This window comes from Haemaphysalis longicornis, unplaced genomic scaffold, assembly GCF_048455015.1.
Source record: "Haemaphysalis longicornis isolate Haplotype H1 unplaced genomic scaffold, Haemaphysalis longicornis Haplotype H1 scaffold_2, whole genome shotgun sequence".
NCBI classification, from domain to species: Eukaryota; Metazoa; Arthropoda; class Arachnida; order Ixodida; family Ixodidae; genus Haemaphysalis; species Haemaphysalis longicornis.
This window is the reverse complement of record NW_027526295.1, coordinates 129176714-129190089: the sequence shown is the minus strand read 5'-3', so window position 1 is coordinate 129190089 and position 13376 is coordinate 129176714. Positions and strand designations below refer to the sequence as shown.

At 46.2% G+C, this 13376-nt stretch overlaps 1 protein-coding gene across 2 annotated transcripts in view; it reads left to right on the top strand.

The window, feature by feature from the left end:
* The window catches only part of LOC144169209 (aspartate--tRNA ligase, mitochondrial-like), a 59340-nt gene that overhangs the window by 8102 nt on the left and 37862 nt on the right, over positions 1-13376 (top strand). For both annotated transcript variants that reach the window (XM_077698250.1, XM_077698249.1), the window contains exons 3-6: positions 2901-2999; positions 4609-4707; positions 10759-10882; positions 12260-12306. In XM_077698250.1, the coding sequence (XP_077554376.1) occupies positions 2901-2999; positions 4609-4707; positions 10759-10882; positions 12260-12306 (369 nt within the window). The remainder of the gene's footprint in view (positions 1-2900; positions 3000-4608; positions 4708-10758; positions 10883-12259; positions 12307-13376) is intronic.

Below are 13376 nucleotides of genomic sequence, written 5' to 3'. Positions count from 1 at the left end.
GTTTTCGGGTTTACGAGAGTCTTTGCCCGGCTTGGGTATAGGATGAATAATCGACGTTTTGAGATGCTCAGAAACTTCTCCAGTGTCCCAGGACTGGTTTACGAGAGCCAAAAGTGCCTCTTGCCCATTAGGTGGTAGGTTATGGACATCCTGCCATTTAATTCGGTCGTGACCTGGTGCTGACTTCGGCTTTCCCTGTGACATAGCGACTTGGAGCTCGCTCAAAGTGAATGGGGAGTTGAGGTCTCCAAGGGTCGTAGGAATCTCGATAACAGGCAGGGGACGAAGAGCCGCTTTGTCGGTAGTAGCATGGGGGAAAAGGTCGTTATAAGAGTTTTTTCAACTTCAGGGTAGTCATAGTGCAAGCACATTTCCTGTACGATCTGCAGTCTTGCCTTTGCTCGACCGCTTAGACTTCGAAAAAGGCCCCATAGGCGCGAAAGACCTCTCTCCTGTCCAAGGCGTTGACAGAGATTGTGCCAATTTTCAGACTGAAGAATTTTCTGGTATTCATTTATCTTCTTGTAGTGGCGTTTAAGTTTCATGAGATCGTTGTGGCGTTTTCCGTGTGTTCGATATTTTTTTGTGAGGCGTTCAGCAGTACGCAGGAGTCTGTGCATGTGCGCATCCGGTAGATCGACTTCGACGGTACTAGTCACGGACTCTAGAGCCAAGCTGCGTGCTTCATTCAGGGTGGCGACAAACTCAGATAGGTCAGGTTGAGGAGCCGTATGAAATAGTGAACGGAATACATTCCAGTTGACGTTTGAAAAGAAAATTAAGTATATTGGACTTTGTATGGGAGTCAAACCCAGGTCCCGAGAGTAGAAGTTGAGTGCATTGTCGCAACACTAAGCCAGTGTGCCGAGGACGAGGCAAATACATCAAACAAGGGCATTTATTAAAAATCTATCCCATGGTTTGGGAGCCTACTCGGCTCCTTAGATGCCCGGGTGCTCCTTTTGGCATTTACACCCACAGCCTCTGAAGTGCAATGGCAAGAAATGACTAAAAGAGAAAAGAAGCTATCTTGTATAACTGCTTCTTCTGTTTGGTTGAACACAGTCACCCCCTGATGAAGGAGCCAAGTGGGCTCCGAAACATTGGGACTGCTTTTTAATAAACACCCTTGGTTGGTGTATTTTTTCTTGTCCTCAAGTTTAACCCAAACAGACAGAGTTCTGTCAGATATGTTCGCATTTAAATCACTATGCTGCCTGCAGTGGTGGAAGAGAGTATAGAGCGTGCACCACTGATGGGATATCATGTGACGAATGCAAGGGACGGCACGCTGAAAGAACTGGTGCACCCCAACCACTATTAACGCTTATTGTGAGGGGAGTGGTGCTGTAATTAAAAGAGAGTGAACTGTCTCCTAACTTCTCGATAGGCTTGCAATGCACGTGTGAGTGTGTGTAACATATTCTACTGCATCTACCTTAGTGGCACTGGCAAAATACTTGCGTATTCCCACTCATAAGCAGCCTTAAGTGCCTGTGTCACTTTTTCTTTGCCAGCCAACACTTTTCTTTTATAGGGACGTCTATTTCTTCAAGAATCACCGCTCCAATTAAGAGCCCTGGATATACTAAAAAGATGCTGTTAAGGGAAGGGAATTCGAAGCCAGGTTCTCTTGTTTTGCCAGAAGGAGGAATTGTACACGATGGAACTCCAAGGTAACCACTTTGACGCCAACCGTTTTCAGTGGTCAAAGCTGCGATGAAATTCCGAATGTTCCATTGATGAATTCTTTTTTTGTGATTATGGTACTCTGCAAAGGACAGATGAACTATTTGTCTGCGGGACCGCAAAGCGTACATTTTCGTTACATGCTGGTAGAGTTGATCCCGAATTTAGTGGTGAGTGGAGAGTTTGGGCATCTGAGTGTCTTTTTCCCATATTTCATTTGCGCTGTTTCTTCTGTACTGAGGAGCTGAGCATTCAAGTAGAAGTTTGAGTTCTGCTCATAGTGCCGTTATTTTTAATGTTACTGAGATACAGGAAACTCGTAAGTGGCATGAAATTATTGTTTGCTTGTTAGCCCATGTATAGGGTTGCCATCTCAAGTATTAAAAAACTTTTGATTTTGTATCATTTTTGAATCCATCACTCACCCAGTCAGCAAGGTTCGTAAAAACAGCCTTGCTCACCGGCCCAGTTCTGTACATCACGAGGCATTGATCTGGGCCTTACAATATTAAAAGGAGGGCGTAAACCAAAGGTCAACAATGATGGCGCTCCCATCTGCATGAGACTCCAACCAGAACTCCTTTAATGCGATTTACTTTTCTCTTTTCCTAGGCACTCTTTCACTTCTCCTTTGCAGAAAAAAAAACATAAAAAGAGATGCAAAATGGCATTGCAAGTATACCCTTCTTGGAAGGAGATGCAGTTCTATACCATAGCAGGCAGCACAGTGTTAGCTGAAGCAAGCGTGGGTCCTTCTCATTTCATACACAAAAATGATTTCGGCTGCAGTGGCTGCTTTTCTGATGGAGGCGTGTGTCGAGATTTTGGCGCACGTTAAAGATTGCCGGGTGGTCAAAATTAATCTGGAGCCCTCCAGTACGGCATGCCTCATAGCCCTGGTGCAGCTTCAGGGCATTAAACTCCACAATCATTCAATCAATCAGGTTGGCTATTTCTGTGAGTGACAGAAATAGTCACAGGGCTGATAAGCTATGCTCCAGAAATAAAGTGCCCGGGAAGTGCTGTTCCTGAGTGGCCTGGATGTTCAGTTTCTTGGTTATGAGGAAAAGTGCAGGTTATTTCAGTGGGTCATTTTGTTTGTTTCTACATCTGGAGAGGTGTGTTGGAGACATCCACATATCCAGCTTGCTTCATGCTCGAACGGAAAAAGAGCGCATCCATACTCTTCTTCCCTTTTTTCTTGAACGCAGAGTGAGACCATGAGGACGCAGCTGGAGTCACTGCCCCTGGAGTCAGTCGTGCAGGTGACGGGACAAGTGGCTGCCAGACCTCAGCACCAGTGCAACCCGGTCAGTGGGGACGCAAGACCGCTCCTTCAGTTTTCTTTTTTCTTTTTTGCTTTTTGACTCAGGCAGGTGTTGTAGGCTGTACAGGGGCCGATTTCATGTGCGTTTTTAAAGCAAAGCTCTACTAATCTCAACGAGCGACTTCACCGTCATGGTAAATTTGACCTTCATTTGACCGCAGCTGCTCCGTATCTTTGGCAGCGCATCACGTGACTTGCCGGGCCGAGCTCTGCCGATAGTCCTTACACCGTACCGCTGTAGTACTGCCTCCGCTACCACTGCTGGCTCAGTGCATGTGCTCTCCGCAGCTGGTTCGTGCGTGACCACGTGACTCGCCGCGTGCAAGCGAGCTTGGGTTGGCCATGAATGTGAGTGAGGCTTGGCCGTCTTCTCTGAGTGTAGTGCAGGAGCTAGAGGCTTTGCGCCATCTGAAGCAAGCGGCGTCTGACCGCCCCGTGAGTATTGCCAGGCAAGCCATTCAGCTTTGAAAACACCGGAAGTGGGACCACAATCGTAGAGAAAGACAGGCGTTGGACGAATAGTATACTAATTACAATTAAATCAAAGGGTAATCAAGTGAAACCAGGCTAAGCCAAGCTTTTAGTTCGCATACGCAGGGTAGGCTGAGCTAAGCCGCAGCAATTTTTAAAGACGATAGTCTTTCTTGGGCTACTTAAACGCAGAAATTTTGGTCTGTCTATGTGCCTGTCTGTCTGTGACTCGATTCAGCCTCCCTGCCAAAGTAAAATGTATACTGCGCAATAGTATACTCACAGCCAAATGTGAGCGTCTAAGCCCGGATTATGTGTTCATACTTGTCAACTTTGTTGAACATGAACAAGGCATTACACAAATATAAGACCGAAAATTAATACACACGAGATATTTACGGGGTTCCTTATTAAAAAATTCATGGATGCTTGGTTTTCCGATACAAACGATATTCTACATCTACTGCAGAAAACTGCCGCCTCCTCTTGCCCGCGCCACCTACTGGCGGTGTATGAGAAATCACACGGCAACAACAACGAAAGGTTCCACTAGCTAGGTTCCACGTTCTGCTTGGAACGCACGTGGAGCACGGCAACGCGGTTCTATAAACCTTGAAGTCGGCCGCCTCGATTCACGCGCGTCTCCGCTGTACTGTAACGCTGGCATCGAGGAACCCGGCCTGTAGCAGTGGAAAGCGGTAAATTCAAATCGCTTTGAGCAAACCTTTGCTGTGTTTACCTTGGGATGAGCGCAACAGAACAGGAACAGCATGAGATGTGAGCGGGAAAGTAAAGGGGGACATTTCCTTGGCAAATGTCTACAAAGACTATCGTCTTTTAACGACATTTGCAACGAAGGAGCAGATACGCGGCCAATTTCTTTTTGTTGAAATGCAGTGGGTGGGAAACCAGAGCGGAGTGCCAGTTCTTTTCTCTCACTGCTCCTACCGCACGTAGCTCTTGTTACAGGGGGAAGAAAGGGATTGGCAGAGAAAACAGTCTTGCAGTCCTTGCCATTGTTCCATACAATTTAGCCGTGCAGTGCTCAAGACATTTTGATGATCCTTGTTCTCGTAACACGAATGACCTCTCCTCCTTGCCCCATTTTCTTATGCCAACAGCAAATGGACACTGGCAGCGTGGAAGTGGTGTGCCAGGAACTGCGGCCACTCAACCCAGCACGGTCGGACCTCCCCTTCCTGCCCAGGGAGTACCAGCAAGTATGGCACTCTGCTATTATTTCAGGATATGTCAGTAGGGGGGCATCAAGGTGCACTATTCAGGATGATTTTGAGCATCGCTCATGGCTGAGATGCGGAAACACTTGAATGAGTGTCACGCTGCTTGGAAAGGGAAAAACACGGACCTACTGCGACAGAGGCAGCTTTTTCTAGGCACGTTCAGTACCTGTGAATGAGGCTAGTACACGATGCACCAATCGGCTCATGTACACCATGTCGGCGGGGCCGGACTCTCGTGGCAATCAAAGAATCGCCATCCTCTAGTTTGGCTCCCTAGCCCTTTCAGGGTTAGTATTTTTGTTTCCAGCACTAATTAAAAATTATTTTCTGTGTGTTTTTGTGCATTTTTGGACGTTATAAGCTTAGAAGTGATAAAGTCAGCTGATAGTGCAAGTATTTATTAATGTACAAGCTTGAAAATTAATTGCAAAATTAGACAATTAAATTAGTTTTTCATGTAGTAATTGTTTCTTTATTTTCTTAAAAGGTATGACATCCTGAGCCTGCAGACATAAAACAAGGGTGGTAGTGCAGGTCTTTACAGATTTAGGCACATTTCAACAAACAAAGATTTCAGATTCCTTACCCTCATCTTCATACCTTGTGTCCATGGAGCTTCTTCGTTTTTACAGCGTCCACCTCCACGATAACTTAACAGTAGTGATGTCTATCACAAAAGGCATCTTTGAAAAAACATTACCGATAAAATTAGCAGTTTGGTGTTTGAAATGGGTGTTTGGAATAGTTCCTTGCCACTGGTGCTACCAAAGTTTTAATGAGCTGTGAAATTAGTTCCAAGTGATGCATCAAAAAACCGCTTCGTATATTGCGTTCACCAAGGTTCATAGTATTGGAAGATGCAATAATTACAGTTTTGTCACCACAAAGTTTTGTTCATTGTGCCACCAAAATTGGCTAATCTTCTCTAATCATCTCGGGAACTAATTGACCAAATGAAAATATAATGGAATATTTGAAATCAGCAGGAAAAAAACAGCAAGACTGACGAGTTTCACAGAGTTTACTTGAAAATTAAAAGAAGTTATTTTAAGAGCAGTGTCCCCCCTTAAAGGAACAGACAACCGATTTTTTTCGCGTATATGTTCTCTAGCTCATATGAAAGCCAGCGTTTTATATAGCCCGGTAACCACAAGCAATTTTTAAACAAACTGGCGGAAATAATTTTAATTTGGCAGCAAACTTCCTGAAATCGGAAGGGTGGCGGTTCGTAGTGTCGAAACTTGACACTACAATATGTGTCCCTGTCACGTGACCTGCAAACCTAGCAGCTACTGTAACTGCTGGAACGTTTATTTACGTATTGAAAACCTTTTAACACAAGTATTTGTACAAGCTTAAATAGTATCATCATCATCATCACCAGCCTATCTACGCCCACTGCAGGGCAAAGGCCTCTCCCATTATTCTCCAATTGCCTCGGTCCTGTGCCAACTGTGACCAATTTATCCCTGCAAACTTCTTTATCTCATCTGCCCATCTAACTTTCTGCCGCCCCCTGCAACGCTTGCCTTCTCTAGGGATCCACTCTGTTACCCTTAATGACCAGCGGTTATCTTGCCTTCACATTACATGTCCTGCCCACGTCCATTTCTTCTTCTTACTTTCTACTAATATGTATTTAACACCAGTTTGCTCCCTGACCCACTCCGCTCTCTTCCTGTCCCTTAATGTTACACCTATCATTTTCCGCTCCATTGCCCGCTGAGTTGTTCTCAATTTAAGTTGAACCCTCTTAGTGAGCCTCCAAGTTTCTGCCCCGTAGGTGAGTACCGGTAAGATGCAGCTGTCATACACTTTCTTCTTCAGCGACAATGGTAGGCTGCTATTCATTATCTGAGAATGTCTGCCATATGCACCCCACCCCATTCTGATCCTTCTAATTATCTCTGCCTCATGGTTTGGATCTGGGGTCACAACTTGGCCTAAGTAGATATATTCGCTTACCACTTCCACTGCCTCGCCACCTATGTCAAACCGCTGTGCTGTCCCGAGGTTATTGATCATTACTTTAGTTTTCTGCATATTAATTTTCAGTCCCACGGTTCTACTCTGTTCGCCCAGTGCGGAAAGCATGCTTTGCAATTCGTCCCCCGAGTTACTTAGCAAGGCAACGTCATCAGCAAATCTGAGGTTACTGAGGTATTCTCCATTAACCCTTACACCCACCTGTTCCCAATCCAACGTTCTGAATACTTCTTGTAAACATGCTGTGAATAGCATTGGAGAGATTGTGTCTCCTTGTCTGACACCCTTTCTTATAGGTATTTTACTGCTCTCCCTATGGAGGATGATCGTAGCTGTAGACCTATTGTAGATATCCTCTAGTATTGTTACATAATGCTCATCTACCCCCTGGTTCCGTAATGCCTGAATGACTGCTAGGGTTTCGACCGAGTCAAATGCTTTCTCATAATCTATGAAGGCTATATATAGGGGTTCAGTATACTCAGCGCACTTCTCTATCACCTGATTGATCGTGTGAATACGGTCCATTGTTGAACAACCTTTACGGAACCCTGCTTGTTCTTTAGGTTGACTGAAATCTAAGGTTGCAGAAATTCGGTTAGCGATTACCTTGGTAAATACCTTGTAGACGACTGACAGTAAGCCGATCGGCCAGTGGTTTTTCAAGTCCTTCATGTCGCCTTTCTTATGAATTAGGATGATATTCGCGTTCTTCCAAGATTCCGGTACCATTGCGGTCATTAGGCATTGCGTATACAGATTTGCCAGTTTTTCAAGGACAATTTCTCCGCCATTCTTCAAGAGGTCTGCTGTTATGTGATCCTCACCGGGTGCTTTGCCCCCTTTCATTTCTTTCATAGCCTTCCTTACTTCTTCGGTCGTTACTGGTGGGATGTCTATCTCCTGTGAACTACTGTCTCGTTCGGCATTATCCTGTATGTCCTGGCTACTGTACAGATCCCTATAGAACTCCTCGGCCACTGTGACTATTTTATCCCTATTTGTGATGACATTGCCTTGCTTATCCTTAAGTGCATACATCTGATTTTTCCCCACGCCAAGACGTCTCTTCACTGCTTTCAGGCTACCTCCGTTCTTTACAGCGTATTCGATCCTCTCCATATTATACTTCCGTATGTCAGCTGTCTTCCGCTTATTGATTAGCTTGGAGAGCTCCGCTAGTTCTATTCTGTCAGCTGCGGTGGAGATTCTCATGGTTTGCCGTTTCCTGATTAGATCTTTCGTCTCCTGTGAAAGTTTACCAGTATCCTGTCTAGCTATAGTGCCCCCGACTTCTACTGCACACTCCGTAATAATGCGTGTAAGGTTGTCGCTGGCTTCCTGCGTCGTAAACTCGGCTTCCTCGTTAAGAGCGGAATATCGGTTCTGCAGCGCGATCCTGAATTCTTCTACTTTACGTCTTACTGTTAGCTCATTTATCGGCTTCTTTCGTACTAGCTTGTTGCGGTCCCTCCTCAAATCTAGCCTAATTCGGGATCTTACCATACGGTGGTCACTACACCTTACCCTTCCGAGCAATTCCACATCCTGCACGACGCCAGGGTTATCGCATAATATGAAGTCTATTTCATTTTTGTGCTCCCCATTCGGGCTCCTCCAGGTCCACTTCCGACTCTCCCGTTTACAGAAGAAGGTATTCATTATGCGTAGGTTATTCCGTTCTGCAAACTCAACTAGTAGGTCCCCCCTGCTATTTCTACAGCCCAGACCATAGTTCCCAACTGCCTTGTCTCCAGCCTGATTCTTACCTACTTTAGCATTGAAGTCCCCCATAACTACGGTATACTGTGTTTTTACTTTAGCCATTGCCGATTCCACATCTTCATAGAAGCGTTCCACTACTTGGTCGTCGTGGCTGGATGTGGGCGCGTAGCCCTGCACCACCTTGAGCTTGTACCTCTTATTTAGCCTAATTACAAGACCTGCTGCCCTTTCGTTAATGCTATAGTATTCGTCTATGTTGCCAGCTATGCTTTAGTTGCAGCGTTGTCGTAGAGGTAGAACACCCGTCTCGCGTGCAGAAGGACCGTGGTTCGAATCCCGGTGCCGGACAATTCCCACCGGATTTAAAAAAAAAAAATCCGCGTATTGATGGAATTGCCCAAAGGGGCTTGGGGTGCGGCCTGACCCCGGCGACCATTGCCGGTAATGCACTCCCTTACCAGAGCAGGATTGGCCACCCTGGTGTAGTAATGGCCAAAACCTCCCATGAATACGCCAACAATTAAATAGTATATGTATTTCTAAACATTACTTTGAAAATTCTGAAGACACGCTGCCCGCCGCCGCTGGGTTGCTCTAAGTGGGGCTAACTGAGCCACCATGCCCAGAATCAACGGCAGCGTTCAGCAAACAGACCCAGCAAAGGAGCTTTGACGATTCTGTCTGATTCAGGGGCGTTTGCTCTGCCAAAATATTTTATTTCAGTCTCCAAATACGCCAACGGCAGCTTAAAAAAAAAAAAAAAACGTTGCGCCCGGGGAGAATCGAACTTCCCGCCTCCACAACGTGAAGCCAGATTCTACCTATCGTCTATCCCAACAGATGGCGCATTCGTGCAAAATAGACCCTTGCATTAAAAAAACACATAAAGGAACAGGAAAGTCTGCGATTCAAACTTTTTTAGCTGGGGACAAGTTTTTAAATATCGTTTTTCATTTCGCATACAGACAAAAGTATGTTGCCAAGCTACTCTATGTCATGGTTGCCAGCATTAGTTTTGGGAGGGACACATACGGCTCGTAGATCAAAAAATTCAATTTAAAAAGTTCTAGGTCGTTATCAGCAAAACCGTTCCTCGTCAAGGTGCTTTAAGTGATGCCCTTTCATTTGGGATAGAGAATATATACTCGACAAAAATCGGTTGTCTGTCCCTTTAAAGGAGCACTGACACGAAAATTTTATGTTACACTTTTAGATGCAGAGCATCTGATTCACTCGCCTTGTCCCTCCGGCGTCGTCGTCGTTGTTGTCGTCGGCGTTGTCCACCCCTCCCCCATTCTCCTCGCCGCGCCAGCTGCGCTCTCCGCCGCTCGACCCCTCTCCTCTCCGATAGCGAACACTCTCTCGCGAGGGGCATTGGATTGGGTTGGATTGGCTTGGATTGGATTGAATTGGATTGTATTTGGATTGGATTGGATTAAAGTGGATTGTGTTGGATTGTGTTGCGTCATAGCCGCGGCCCGTTGCGACAGAGCCGCGGCAGACGCGCTGGGGCCGGCGCATGTGCAGTACTCTCTATTCCGCGGTTTCCTCTCCTTCGGGCGCGCTGCGCATATAACCGGTGTGCCGTTCTCCGGCGAAGCAACATCCACGCTTGGCTCAAACACCTAGAGTCCACCCCGCTTTACAAGTACGCCAACGTCGTCATCGACTGGGACCGGCTTACGCAGTCCCCTCAACGTTATGCGCGCTATAAAACGCGGTTCCTTTGCCGCTCCGCCTATGCGTCGCATCTACACAGGGGTTCCCGCGAGGGGAGGTGGGAGTTTTTATTGCTTTTATCGATGCTTAATGGTCTGGCGAACCTGAAACAGCACTTCAAATACTTCAGCGTGCGATAGTTAATTACATTGAACGGCCTGAAAATCGTTTGTTTCAAATTCTCGCGCTTTCATCCCGAACGGCGCATATGACAGACTCCCTGCCTGACCTCACCGCTTTGTGCGGACGTCACCAGTGCCTGCTTGAGAGGGTGTTGCGCCCGCTCGCCGCTCGTGGGGCCGCACGCGTGAAGTGACGTCACGAGTTTTTGACGAGCGCTGTCGTGTCACTTCTTTTGGCTTCACAGGGTGATGTCACGCTTACCCTATGTCCATTTGCTGAGTGCCGCTCCGCGCGCTGCTCCGTCGGTGCGATAAATGAGATCCAATTGAACTAGGTTCTTCGCGTGGCAGGCCGCTCATATTTCAGCCACGGTATTCTGTTGAGTGAAGGAAGTGAACTCTGCAATAATATTAACGCCGAAAATTGGTGTCAGTCCTCCTTTAAGTAAACGTGGGCTGTCTCCCCTCCCCCCTGCAGAAACGGGAACCCCTGCGGCTTCGGCACCGCTACCTGGACCTGCGCTCATCAGAGATGCAGCGCCACCTGCGCTTCCGCTCGGAGATGCTGCTGCGCATGCGCAACTTCCTGGCCGACAAGTGTGGTAGGAGGTGCAACTTTGACTGCCTGCCTCCTGTCTCCTTTCTCTGACTCGGCTCTTACTTACAGGAGCCGCGATTATATGTGCTGTATGGTTGAAACTTGGGCTCATGCGGCTCTAAAACAGTGGTGCCAACTTCCTCAAATATATAGGGCTTGCCTTTTACAGCAGCTTCGGTCGATAGTGGTATTGTAGTTTGAAAAAAATGATTTGTCAGGGTTTCTAGATTTCACTGCAATGCTGTGGGGGCTGCTTCAGAACCATGCCCATATAAACCACATGACAAATGTCTACTTGGGCGAGAGGTGGGGGGGGGGGGGGGGAAGGATTACCAGAAATAGCAAAGGCCAGTACCTTTCTAGTATACCTGGGAAGTTGTCTGTCCTAGTCCAGTGACCAAATGCACACTTTTGGCACATGCCTATGCCAAAGTTTTTTTTTCACTTGTTGTAAAGCAATAGGTTTTAGTTGTATCTCAGTCAGTATTGTCCTTGGAGAATCATTGGGATCACATACTTCCTGTTCCAGTCACATCACCGGGAGCTGATCGTATGCCTTTTTTTTTTAGCCATGAAATGCCTTTAGTGGTATCCAAGCCGTGTGCAATTCTTGCACATGCACACATCCAGCGTGAGCTTAAGTTTACGGACCGTGGGAGCTGTATCCAAAACCAACCAGTGTGCTGTGAGGTACCTGCTGTCAAGACCGTGCACAGTGCAGGTGCAGGCTATCAGTATAGCACCCGTGCCACTATCGCCTGCTCTTTTGCGGTTGCCTGATGCTCCGATAAATTGGTGCCAAAGGAAACTCTCTGGCCTTTTCAGGCTGCTGGTTAAACACCTTCTGTGGAAAGAGCATGCTTGCGTAATCGGTGGTAACTTTTCCACAGGCAGAGTTGGTGTGCTAGTCCTTATCTTGTGCTTATAGCTTTTTTTTTTTAATATCTCTGCAACATATACTGAAGTAGCCGAAAATCTGTTTCAGAGGTAGGGCGGTGCAAGGCTGTGTTCCCCTAACTGGCAAAGTTTTCCTGGCGCTGATTTATGAAGCTAGCGGCAGTCACGAAGAAGCAAGTGATAGTGGCATGCATGCAATACTGATTGGCCATGCTTGTGCAGTGCACGGGTCTCAACAACAGGTAGTACTACGGAACCAGGCATCGCAGTGGTTAGTTTATGCCACCATTCTCATGGTGTGTGATCTTAAGCTGATGGCTGTACATTCTCTGGCACCATTAGCACCGGTTTGAATGCAAAATCTTTTCACCAGCTTGCAAGCAGTTCTTTGAGCATTAAGACTGCTCTCACGCAATGAAAATACTATAACCTAATAATGAAATATTTCTAGAGCTTTTTCTCGTATGTTTTTTTGTTTTTGCAGGTTTTGTAGAGGTGGAGACACCAACTCTGTTCAAAAGGACACCTGGAGTAAGTGGTGCTGCTCCTCCTTTTTATTTCTTTTAATGTTAGCAAGCTCCTGAACTAAACTGTACAGTCAAAAACTTTGAACAAGCTTTTTGTTCAGCTGTGAAAAAAGCTAAGCGAGGCCAAGCAGCCTTCATCTTTAAAATAAATTTGCACTTGTTGTTCATTACGTGTGCAGGAGGAATTGCAGTCGATGGAGCAGAGCTCTAAGTGTGATCCGTGATGCAGTTTGTTAGTGGGTAACCTTAGGTGACATATTTGCAAGTTGAGTTGGAAGGAAGCACTGGCAGTTACAGGACATACCTGGGGCCTCAATGCAAAGCTAGTCCTTGATGTTGTGAATATAATCTAATCAAGGTGGTGGACACACTGTAGCGATTGTGGCGAAGTTTGTCACTGAAGCAGGGCTAATATGATGCATTGGGATGAAGTGATGATGATGCATTGGGATGAAGTGATGAATTTTGGTAGTGTAAATGGATTTTACAAAAGGGAAGCAGGAAAGATTTAGGCCACATTCTATAGCGAATTCACCCAAAGTACAATCGTATTGTGCAGAGTTGCCGCAATAGCGGTGCTGCATCGTTGTGGGTTGGTTACATGAGAAATGTTCCAGATACTAGCAGCGGCATTCTCTACAATGCTGTCTCAAAGTGCCGCCGGGGCCCCGATTGCAACCAAGGTTTGGGTAGTGGTAGCGAGTATTATTATCGGGCACAGCTCAGTTACATGCAACGAGATTGGCATAGGGATGTGGTGTAAAAGGATAGAAATTCAGGTAGGAAAAATCTTGCTATAGGAAGCTGATGTATTAAGACAAGTCCCAGCCTGCCAAAGTACAAGGCCCCAGTTCTTACTCTTGCTCCGTTTTAAACCCGCAAATATGTTTATTGAAATTACCTATTGATTGATAACTCTATCACTAACAATTCTGTCGCTGTTTATCCCTATAGCTAGTTTTGTTGTATTTTTGTAATGCAAACTTGTTTAAATGAATACAGAAACTCGTAACATAGCCATTGCTTCATTTTATGGTGTCGTGAAAGTGTGGTCGAAAGAGGTACTGAAAAAAA